The following is an 11389-nucleotide window of genomic DNA, read 5'->3' as shown; positions in this document are numbered from 1 at the left end:
TCAACCTAGAATCAGTGGAAGCCAGATTAGTTTTTTTTCTTCATACTGCTGGTCTTAAATCTGTTGAATTCTTGTTGATACTTGATTGCCACTGATTATGTGTTTACTCGTCATCTTAAACAATCTCTGGTGTGCTTAGCTAAACCTCTCCAAATTTTTCTACATCCTTTGGTTTCTTACTTCTGGCAGTTTGTTAAGATCCTATCCTGGAATTTCCAAGGCCCTAGTCTTCCTGAAACTAGGAAACACCTTAAATATGTGATCTCCAAAAAACTAAGTAACATAATTTTCTCTCTGAAACGAAAAATATCTCCAATTTTGTGGAAGAGGTCTTTCACGAATCTGCATACTAGAATCATGTTTTTTCCCACATGTGAATTCTTGTGGGGGTCTAATTCTATGTTGTGATAATTATGTTTAATTATAGGTCATACATGAAGACATAAATCAAATTGAATTCCTCCTTTGGTCGGAGAAAACCAAATCGGAATGGCTTTTGAAATGCATGTACAACTCTTCTCATCCTCACTTAAAGGATGAGTCCTGGTCTCTTGTTCAGAAGATGGCCAGCATTGTCAGTATATATCCCTTGGCTCTTAATCTCTTCACATCTGCATATATTAAACATCTCCACCCTGTTGGTTCTGGTCACTCTCTGATTATTCTTTCCACTGATAGCTGCTCCACTTTTACTTCCAAACCATTAAAAAAAATTGGCCTATACCTCAAAGAGCAAAGTTGTTAAGAGGCTATTTCTAGAGCTTGGAAAGCGGAATGCAAAGGTTCCTATGCTTTCCAACTTATTAATAAACTTTCCACTGTTAGAGAGTTAATTTGTTAGCTTTTGGAATAGAAACCGGTTTCGAAATATCGAGACAAACATAAAGAGTCTTCAATTGTCAATTGTTGATCTACTTTTTAATGGCTCTACTAGATTAAATAATCATAGACTTATAGAAACTAAAGCTAATATCATTAAGCAGCACTGACGGACCAATGAGGGGGCTAAGTGGGGCTTTAGCCCGCCCCCTCATAGGTAGAGAAGTTTTTTTACTACATGCATATATGAGAAATTATATTTGTAGCCCACACTGTAAACTAACAATAGCCCACTGCCTAGACCACTACTAACTCCCTTTTGACTGTATCTTAATCGATTGAAAATTGAAAACAACTCTCCGTTGCTTGCCGCCATAATTGAGACGAAGAGTTGGATAGCTTGAAAGGGATTTGGAGACATATCAAACCCTTGATTCGATTTTGACCGAAGTTTATCAAAAGTTTGTGTTGATTCACCTAATTAATTCTCTTATGAGAACTAAATGTGTAGTTATTTGTAATTTTTATTACTTTAGCTTGTCAAATTAGGGGTTTTTAAGTGTCAGACAGTCAATTAACTCTTTAAATGACGGGTTCATTTGAATGTTATTATTGATGGCTAATTGCATATAAAGAAAAAGGTACTCTCTAAAACTTCTTTTGTATAATTTTTCGATACCCCGTATGACTTTTTTTTTTACACAGTTTCCCTTTCACTAGACTTCTTCGACAATTTAGCCCCACCCAACAAAAAATTTTGGGTCCGTCCCTGTTAAGCAGTATAACTACGAAGAAGAAATATTGAAGATAAAAGGTAAAGAAAAATTCATAACTCTAGGAAACCAAAATACCAGGAGAAACAACATCTCTGGCCTTTTTAACTTTGAGAATGACTGGATTGAAGGTATGGATCTTTTTAACCATTGTATCACTTTGCATTTTGAAGATCTTTTAACCTCTACCAATCCTCATGTAAATCTTATTCCCATCACTATCTATGAGATTGATAACACAAAACTGGAAACCACTTCTAGCGAGGAAGAGATCAAAGATGTTCTTTTTGGTATGCCTCCCAATGCTAGCCCGGGACCTGATGGTTTCCCACCTTGTTTTTTCAAATAAAATTGGGATTTGGTAAAAACTGAAATTTGCAGAACTTTCGCTGCTTTCTTCTCTAGTGGCCATATGCTGAGACATCTTAATAGAACTCATATTACTCAGATTCCTAAAATCCAACATCCCATTAGGACAGCTGTCTATAGGCCTACCATCCTTTATAACATAGTCCACAAGATCATCTCCAAGGTTACGACCAATAGAATAAAAACTCTCCTTAATGCTCTTATTTCCACGTTTCAAGTCGCGTTTGCCAACCAAAGACTAATTTCTAACAACATCTTAATTGGCGATGCGATCATACATGCTATACAAAGAAAGAATAGTAAAATTGGCACCATGTGGTAGAGCACTGCCCGATCGAACTCGCAAGCTTTGCTATCTCAAGCTTCTTTGTCAAGTTTAGTTGCCAAAACTATAAGTCTTGATTTCTAGTCTACTTATAGCTATGTCTCGGATTAGGATAGTAAGTGTAGTTGAGCTTTAGACTCCACGACGTTCATCGAATGCAGACGAAGAACTACTCAAGGGAACTTGTGGCACTCCATCAATAAAAGGTATATGAAGACTTGAACTTATCAATCACTCAAAAGTCTATCTATTTTATCTCCTATTTGAGACAAAAGTCGTATTGCTATATAGACTTTAATTATACACATTTGCTATTTCGAGCTGAGTATAACTCACTTATCTATTTCTCAAAATATGTGTTGGTAAGGTTTCGCTTTAACCAAGTGAGAAGTTCATTGGTAATAGGATAGTGTCTGTAGCCGCTTAATACAGTGTGGTGTTCAAATCTGGACTAGGTCCCGGGGTTTTTATGCATTTGTGGCTTCCACGTTAACAAAACTTCGGGTGTCTGTGTTATTTCTTTTCCGCATTATATTTTTAAATAATTGAAATATCGCAGGTTGTGCGTTGAATCGATCAATTGATAAATCCAACCTTTGGTTGTTGAAATTGATTGATCCTTGAACATTGGTCTTTGGTACCGTTCAAGTTATTTCTCTTATATTCAATCAGGATCGCAAATTCCTGTTTCTTTGATTGCGGATTGAATTGAGAAATTGAAATATAACTCTTTGATATACTTTTTCTTAGATTGAGTCTGACTGTCTAGTTGATTCTCTTGAAAGTATATTGGAGTTAGTCCATACAGATTGCTAAGCGAAATATTGGGTGAGGTTGTTAGACCCCCGCTTTTTCAATTGGTATCAGAGCAGGCAAACACACTAAAGACTTCATAAGTCTGTGTTTATAGCAATCTGATTATTATGGACGAGTCTATCTCTGATAACGTACCAAATCAGAAATTACTAGATGATTTTCAAAGCTTGAATTCACCTGAGAGAACTGTCACATCTAAGTCAATATCGAACCATTCTTTGAATGTAAAAACTGTTGATTGGGAAACACGCCTAGAAGAACATTTGGATAAACTTTCAGATGAAGGTGATTCAGATATTGATAGAGATGTTGATGAGGAAGTCTCAGAGTATGTTAAGTTTTTGGATTCGTTGAAAATTAAGAAGATTACAACTTCTCATGTCACACCTCTTCTGACTCCTCTCTGTCTAGAAAACAAGAATTGAAAAGGATTTACGTAGGTCTTTATGGTTGGAATCGCTCTTGCGAATCAATCCTCAAAGATTCCGAGGAAAACCTGAGTAGAAAGTCACTTGAATGTGATAATTTTTATCAAAAATACTTCTTGTTGGAAGAGAAACTTACAAAAACTGAAGCAAGGATTAACTCCCAGCAAGCAAGTTTTGATGACAGAGAAAGCGTTATCTCGCTCGAGAAAAACACCTTGAAGCTGATTTAGTTGTTGCTCTTGATAAAATCAAGATGTTGGAAATGACTTGAAAAAGTTCAATACTAGTTCAAGCAGATTAACCACTATGCTAGGAGCAAGTAAAAATCATCGTGATACACGAGGATTGGGCTATAAGGGAATAGATGCCCAAGTACTAACAAAGAGGTCAAATTTGTCAAGGCTAGTGATTCTTCTCAACAAAAGGTTTCCACTGATGGAAAAAGTGAAATTCCTTCAACGGCAGTTAAGGTTCGAAAGACAAAAGTATATCAACCTCCAAAGTCAGCACACACGGATCGAGGTAAGACCATTCCTTATGTTTGCCACTATTGCGGAAATAAAGGTCACCGGAAAGGAGATGTCATTTCCGTATAAGGAATGAAAAACTACATGATGTTCTTGTTTGGGCATCACATGAAGTTGTGAAACCAAGATCATATGTTAAGACTAATCCCCTTAACATTACAGGTTGTAACTGTCCAACCTTTAGGCAAAGGAATCATTGTTGTGATAAACCTAGATTTGCCTATAAACGTCATACGAAGCCTTTTCACAATCATAATGGTTATCTAAAGGATAACTTCGTAAAGACGAAGACAAGATCCGATGCTCCCAATTGGAGAAACACTAACTTGTAAAAGAATAGTCAATCCAATTCTCTTTCGAGAAATCTTGACGAGAGTAATGGGAAGAAGGTTCCGATTGTTCCTAAACACACTCGGAAGTGGGTTCCAAAGAAAATCAATGATGCTTTGAGTGTGAAAAGGAATGATCTCCCAGAAAATTGCATGACTATGGAGAAGGCAGTATCCATGATGTTGGAACTTAAAGAGTTCTTTGGAAAAATGATTTGGATGTGAAAGATTCTAAAAGCGATCTCTTTCATGATAATCCAAAAGTCACTTGTGGTGAGCAAGATATTGTTCACCTCAACACAACTTGAGTGTGTTGGAAGTGCATCCTCACCAAGGAATGCCCTGCTATGTATACAGTGAGGGAAGCACGAGAATTGGGGAGCACATGTTATGTTCGGTAAGGTTGTAGAATTCAATTGGACTCTTATAAAAAGATATGTCTATAGACTTGAGCAAGATTTATGTTTTTATTTGCTTAAAGTACTTATAATGATCCATGTACCTTGCTTGTCGTTTATTTCTACCTAACTTGATCTGTGTTTAAGGTTCTTAAATGTTTAGGGTTGAAAATAGTAGTTCGGGATGTTTGGGTTTCATGGTACACATACCAGGTATGCATACCATCATTGAAAATCAAAATCCAAAAATTTTAGTACGCATATCCGTTTGCATACTGCTCCCGGTCATGAAAATTCGTTTGCAAATCAATATATAATTTGACTTCAAACCCAAAAAGCCATTAAAACTATGTTGGACTTCCCGACAGATATGAAGAACAGCAGCCGAACTTACTTGGCTATAACATTTCCAACAAATTTTAGCCAATTCAAGCAACAACAAACAAAAACTCAAGTATACCCGAGTATCATCTTCATTTTGAACCTCGCTTGGCTCATAGAATATTTTCCTTTCGACACGAGCTGAAGCTCGCACTACTCGGAATTGTCACCCAAATCACTCACTTTGAATTCAAGATTCTGGTAACCTAATTTGATCAGGGTTTTGTCTACCTTGACAAAAATCCAGATATCTATCTGGATTTGGCATAGATATCTTTCCTCCATATATATTTAAGTTAGATCCTTGGCAAAAATCCCAAGTATTTAGTGGCTAATAATCCACATCATCGGAATGTTTGCAATGTACTAATGCTGAGTGTTCTAATTGAAGATTACACTAAGACCTCAGAGATGCTCCAATAGGTAACAACATGCATAACTAGGATACATATTCCCCCTTTGGTATTGAAGCTTAGATTAGTTTCATTTACTGATAATGAGAGCTACTGCAAAAACAGAAACATCTATGCATCTCAGATAACTTCATCCACGACGGTGGTTTTTAAATTCTGTGTACACAACTTCAATAACATATCAAAGCAGAGAAAGACCACACATCTATATGGTTTAACCATCTCACTAATGATTGATGAGCAGCATATGAGCATGTCAGTGTCCAAACATGCATATATGGCCCAATAAAATAGTTGTCGAGTCATCATAATGTTAGCAGCCAGGAATGTGAAATGTCCTCAGGAATCTCAGTGAGAACCGCGATTTTGCGCTCCTTAGAGAGAATCGTGATGGGAGCGAGCTCCTACATGAAAGAAATGCGCTCCCATCGCGTGAGAAACGTTTCACTCATTTAGCATATTCTCATATGTTCATATCTTAATTTACTAAGTGTGTATATTACCATATCTTCGTACTTTTATCTAATAAATGTGTATATTCTCACATCTTTATCTAGTATATTCTCATATCTTCATGTCTCTGTGCATGATTCATGTACGGAGAAGAAGTGTTTCTTTGCATATCTAGATATCTTCATATCTAGTATATGTCTCATATCTAGTGTTTCTTTGCATGCAGCTATAGAAGAAGTGTCGAACAGTTGAAGAAATGCATATGGAGATATTTGATGTTACCTTTACTGTCCTCTGCAGCTCTACCTGTTTTCTCCCTTTTTGTTCCCGTTAAGACTTTGGTTTCATTTTTATGTTCACTATAACTCTGCTGATAAATGAACAGAAGAAAACCAAAAACCAAAAACTTGTTTAGATCTATTTTCTTTTGATCTTGCAGAAGTTTAATTTGATGATAAATGTGGATTAGTCTTTATAATTCTGAAGTAAAAGCTTTTTCACATTTTATCTCTCTCTACTCCAAATCCGCGACAAATTAAATAGCTATGATAACAACTGTACCTGGCCTAGCACCAGAGAAACCAAATGAGTAGTCAATGTAGACACAGAGACCAAGCCTATCCCATGATTCCAACAGATAAGGCTGAAGATATCACCACCTACAACAATAACAGAAAGAAGCTTTCAAAAAAAAAATAGAGACTTGGAGGATTTTCAACCAGGACTTTCTTTCTTTCATTCTAATTTCCCTTGTTTTCAACCATTCATTTAACAACAGAGGAAGAACGCTCACCAGCTGAGCAACCAAGAAAGCTACTACAGGCAGTAACCCTGGATGCACAAAAGACCAACTAGTGAACGCAGCACAAAAGCACTGAGACAAGCCTTTTGATGTCATCCCTTTTGGTTTTCTCAAGGCTGAGAACCCCAAACCTTCACAAGAATCATCAACACAAAAGCAAGTGTTAAAAAAATTAAGTACAAAGGTAAAAACCAAGCTGTCACAATAAATCACATGCGAGGTGGAAACCTTTACACTTATTGATAAAAACTAAAAACCCCTAAATGAAAAGAATAATGTATAAAGACTAGTTACCACAATACGGATGGTGACAGTAATGGATGGTGATAAGAACAGCATATATCTGCAGAAACACAAAACAAGAGAAGTTTATAAACTAAGCACGACTATATGAGTTGAGTTTCTATGTGCCAGATTAATTGGAGACTTCATCGACATTGTCAAATATTAAGAACCAGACATTACCGTGTAGTTTTTCATCCTCTGGAAGATAGCTCGACTAGTCAATACGGCACTAATAATAAAACTAAGACCAGGCCCTCTTTGCCAACAACCCGGAAACAAACTTTGACTTGCATGTGTTGAGCATATAGCTAACATTCGTTCTGAGCCAGGATCAAACTCTCAGTTAGTGCAAAATCTGGACCGCTACGAGCTGCATCAGTCAAACCCGAAACAGCACTACCAACGTCGGCCTTCTTAAGAGCAGGAGCATCGTCAACTATATAACCAGTCACTCCACGTATGTGCTTTTACGATCTCGTATTTATGTTCTGAATCAACAGAGCAAAAGTGTTCTTATTTCCCTTGTTTTCAACCATTCATTTAACAACAAAGGAAGAATGCTCACCAGCTGAGCAGCCAAGAAAGCCGCTACAGGCAGTAACCCTGGACGCACAAAAGACCAACTAGTGAACGCGTCACAGAGGCACTGAGGCAGGCAAGCCTTTTGATGTCATCCCTTTTGGTTTTCTCAAGGCTGAGAAACCCAATCCTACACAAGAATCATCAACACAGAAGCAAGTGTTAAAAGCTAAAAAAGTGAAGTACAAGGTAAAGCCAAGCTGTCACAATAAAATCACATGCGAGGTGGAACCTTTACACTTGCTGATAAAAACTTGAACCCCTAAATTAAAAGAAACATAGTGTATAAAGACTAGTTACCACAATATAGATGGTGACAGTAATGGATGACTGTATGAGTTGAGTTGAGTTGAGTTGAGTTGAGTTGAGTGATCCCTAAACAAGGTCAGTTAACCTGTGCATTTTGCCAGATTAATAGGGTCATATAGGTGATAAATATAGGCAAAATGCACAGGTTAATTTATAAATTCAACTCACGATTAACAGCAGAAACACAAAACAAGAGAAGTTTATAAATTAAGCACGACTATACGAGTTGAGTTTCTATTTAACAGATTAATCGAGACTTCATCGACGTTGGCAAATATTAAGAACCAGACATTACCGTGTAGTTTTTCATCCTCTGGAAGATAGCTTGTGTAGTTTTTCATCATCTGGAAGATTGCTTGTGTAGTTTTTCATCCTCTGGAAGATAGCTCCACAAGTCAATACGGCACTAACAATAACACTAAGACCAGCCCTTCTTTTCCAACAACCCGCAAACAAACTTTTGACTTGCATGTGTCAAGCATATAGCTAAAATTCGTTCTGAGCCAGGATCCAACTCTCAGTTAGTGCAATGTCTAAAGCACTACGAGCTGCATCAACCAAATCCGAAACAGCACTACCAACGTCGGCCTTCTTAAGAGCAGGAGCTCCATGATCTGGCCTAGCAATGCAAAAATGAGGGGTACATGTTGGTTTGGTTCCCATTCCAAGACGATGGCAGGTTTCTTTCCCAATGGCCACTTGATCACCTAATAATAATTGAAAGAGAAAGTGATTAACTGAAACTCTGTCAATTTCATACGTGAGAAGTTCAAAGGAATCATGAGAAAGGATAACAACAGAAAATAATTGGGTAAAACAGAAACCTACCTGTGATCATTTTGATACCAAGCACACCTAATTGTCTCAGCATTGTCATGTATAGGTGAGTCAAAGAGTAGCAAGAGACCGATAAACTGCCATAGATGCTCCCTGTCCTTCTGGGACTTCCTAACTGAAAAAAAAAATGTCGCAATGCATGTTAGATATATAAGTAAGGGGTAGGAGAGAGAGAAGAACAGCTTTGTAATTTATGTTACCTGGTATGCTACTCCAAGTGACCTTAAGGACTCTACGCTAATCTGATCATCACAAACATTGGCAGGTGACAATAAGAAGCCACTAACAATGTGCAAACAACCATAGCACGAAAAGGTAAAAGAGTGGTACCTGCACCGGGGCACCTTTGCCAGCTCGTTGCATGTTACCTTCATAGTCAATATAAGTCAGTGTTGTTCGCTTCTCAGTCGGGCTAAATAGAGAAACTGAACCTCTTGAGCACCAACCCACACCTTTTGATGAAATAGATCAAATTAGACACAATTATAATCAACTACTGAAAGAGACACTGTATATGCAAAATTTATAAAGAAACACTACATAGTCCAACATTAACAAGCATACCTCCTTCAAACGCCACAAAAGGATAACAGTCGGAAGCAAATTTAAGCAGGAAATAGACATCTTTTTTCCCATTACAAATATTTCCCATTGAAGGTATTTCTTCCATATCCACTATTCGAGTAACATCCCACAAATCATTCAATATCCCAAAATACTATCCTCAAACCAACCCCGTATGCCTTCCTGCAACTGCCAGTCTAATCTAATTTTAACCACCAGTGAACTTTTCTACGCTGTACCTCTGCTTCATTTCCTCATGACTTCTGCTGTAGTCTTATTTCATTCAGAATTAACTGCACATATCAGTTTCACATAATGTGCTTCACACGGAGTTCAAAGCACATATGTATTCCGATTCATTCATGACAAATCTACAAGAAAAAACAGGAACTGAAACTTACTAAATAAGAACTTGTTCATTTTCATAAATTTCATAAACTGTGGTACGGTACTGAATCAAATCTGCTACCTGTATAATATTTCCCTCACTAACTTCTTTGATCACTATCATCAACATTTCAAGAATAAGTTCAGCTGTCTTGAGAACAATCATTTGATTCCAAAAGTTCTTTAAGAAGATTCACATCATTCTCTTAAAATCTCCATTTGTCCACCATTTGAAGTTGGAATTCCTACTTGATCATCCTCGAGTAGTTGGAGGTGCTGAAGTCGAGATTGAGATATCCGCCACAAATGATATTATGAAGAAATCGAGCGGCTGTAATAAGAAAGAGACTTGGGGAATCAATTGAATTACAAACACAGAATAAAAAGATGGTAAATTGAGATAAAGGGGGGGATTTCAATACAATATGGAGAAAATAAGGGGATTATTGCAATCTATGAGAAGGAAGCAAAGCATGAGAAAATGAGGGGATTATTGATTTCTACACAGAAGATGATGAATCAACAAAAACAGAAGAGAATTAATCAACAGAAAATCAGTCAATTATCTTGATGATTTTTCAACAAAAAGAAAAACCAATATTGTCTCAACAAGAGAGGATGAATCAACATCAAAATCATTCCTTTCCTATTTCAGAAACCTAAAGATGAATTAACAAGAATCAATCAATTGTTGATTTCTCCACAGAAGATGATGAATCAACTTAAAAATCAGGCATTTTTCTATTGTAGAATTGATGGCCTAAATCTAGAATGTGAATCAACATATATCAATCATCTGTTGACTTCTCTACAAAATCTGATAAAAACACCTTAAAAATCAGGCCTTTTCTATCTTAGAGTTGAATTAGAAGATGAATCAACTTAAAAATCAAAACTTGACAGCAAATCTATTGATCTATTAATAGAAGAATCAAAACTTGTTAAAAGATTTATTGTCTGTGCAGAATCAAACCTTAGGATTCAGGTTACAAAGTTAGAATGCTTGTCTGTTGATCTTGCAGAAGTTTAATTTGATGATAACCCAAAAGCCTTCTCTGTCAATCACAATTCACAGATATCTATTCCAGGATTCACAGATTCATAGACAAGGTTTTCTGGATTTCAAAGTTATCTCTTTCTTCTTCAGAAACATGTGAACCCTAAAAGTTGAGAAGATAAACAAAGACAGAAAGTAGTTTGGTTTCTCTCTCTGGTTCTGTTTGCATCTAACTAGTTTACTTTTTGGTCCAAACTCAAAACCACATCCAGACCGTCCGTACATTAAAGTCTTTTGACCTTATTTCCCATTTAACTCTTTACCCTAGTTAGTAAGTTGGTGAATGATTCGTGAATTTTTTCGTATGACGAATTTTACCGTTTTATTCGCGTACGGTTGCAACTCCGAACCCAAAACGCGTATTATGTGCATTTTCGGATTATTCGCGAATCGTTCACGAACTTTACATATTCCGAATGATACGTCCGCTTAATTCGCCAGAAATTCTTTAGCTTTTATGTTTTCAAAGGCCCTATTTTTTTGGGCTTTACTGCCTCCCAAGCATACACGGCCCAATATTAGACGTTGTTATAATTTT

At 36.8% G+C, this 11389-nt stretch overlaps 2 protein-coding genes across 3 annotated transcripts; both read right to left on the bottom strand.

Annotated features, from left to right (window-relative positions):
• Positions 1 to 5380: 5380 nt before the first annotated feature.
• LOC113349336 lies at positions 5381 to 8496 on the bottom strand. The gene is made up of 5 exons (XM_026593305.1): positions 8365 to 8496; positions 7128 to 7177; positions 6825 to 6964; positions 6593 to 6690; positions 5381 to 6398 (listed from the first exon to the last, which is right to left on the bottom strand). Exons 1-4 carry the CDS (start codon positions 8475 to 8477, stop codon positions 6649 to 6651), a joined length of 345 nt encoding a protein of 114 aa, XP_026449090.1. The 5' UTR covers positions 8478 to 8496; the 3' UTR covers positions 5381 to 6398; positions 6593 to 6648.
• On the bottom strand, positions 7812 to 10991 carry LOC113349335 (plasma membrane ATPase 2-like). 2 transcript variants are annotated; one of them, XM_026593304.1, is made up of 8 exons: positions 10768 to 10991; positions 9877 to 10125; positions 9408 to 9797; positions 9174 to 9295; positions 9044 to 9085; positions 8835 to 8958; positions 8302 to 8713; positions 7812 to 7827 (listed from the first exon to the last, which is right to left on the bottom strand). In XM_026593304.1, exons 3-7 carry the CDS (start codon positions 9511 to 9513, stop codon positions 8493 to 8495), a joined length of 615 nt encoding a protein of 204 aa, XP_026449089.1. In that variant the 5' UTR covers positions 9514 to 9797; positions 9877 to 10125; positions 10768 to 10991; the 3' UTR covers positions 7812 to 7827; positions 8302 to 8492. The 2 variants fall into 2 exon arrangements, with proteins under 2 accessions (XP_026449089.1, XP_026449088.1); XM_026593303.1 differs by having other exon boundaries at positions 9408 to 9778.
• Between the last annotated feature and the right edge of the window lie 398 nt (positions 10992 to 11389).

This window comes from Papaver somniferum, chromosome 2 (genome assembly GCF_003573695.1).
Source record: "Papaver somniferum cultivar HN1 chromosome 2, ASM357369v1, whole genome shotgun sequence".
Classification (NCBI taxonomy): Eukaryota; Viridiplantae; Streptophyta; class Magnoliopsida; order Ranunculales; family Papaveraceae; genus Papaver; species Papaver somniferum.
The sequence above is the reverse complement of the archived record's forward strand: the minus strand, read 5'-3'. Positions and strand labels throughout refer to the sequence as shown.

What these genes read in the sequence shown, in the direction of transcription:
- LOC113349336 (XM_026593305.1), bottom strand. Translation starts at nt 8,477, where the DNA reads ATGCAAGTCAAAAGTTTGTTTGCGGGTTGTTGGAAAAGAAGGGCTGGT. An exon ending in CAGAGGATGAAAAACTACAC is followed by an intron (nt 7,178 to 8,364) that starts AAGCAATCTTCC and finishes TGTGTTTCTGCA; the next exon opens with GATATATGCTGTTCTTATCA. An exon ending in CTGTCACCATCCGTATTGTG is followed by an intron (nt 6,965 to 7,127) that starts GTAACTAGTCTT and finishes ATTCTTGTGAAG; the next exon opens with GTTTGGGGTTCTCAGCCTTG.
- LOC113349335 (XM_026593304.1), bottom strand. Translation starts at nt 9,513, where the DNA reads ATGGAAGAAATACCTTCAATGGGAAATATTTGTAATGGGAAAAAAGAT. An exon ending in CACTTGGAGTAGCATACCAG is followed by an intron (nt 8,959 to 9,043) that starts GTAACATAAATT and finishes TTTTTTTTTCAG; the next exon opens with TTAGGAAGTCCCAGAAGGAC. An exon ending in TGGTATCAAAATGATCACAG is followed by an intron (nt 8,714 to 8,834) that starts GTAGGTTTCTGT and finishes AATTATTATTAG; the next exon opens with GTGATCAAGTGGCCATTGGG.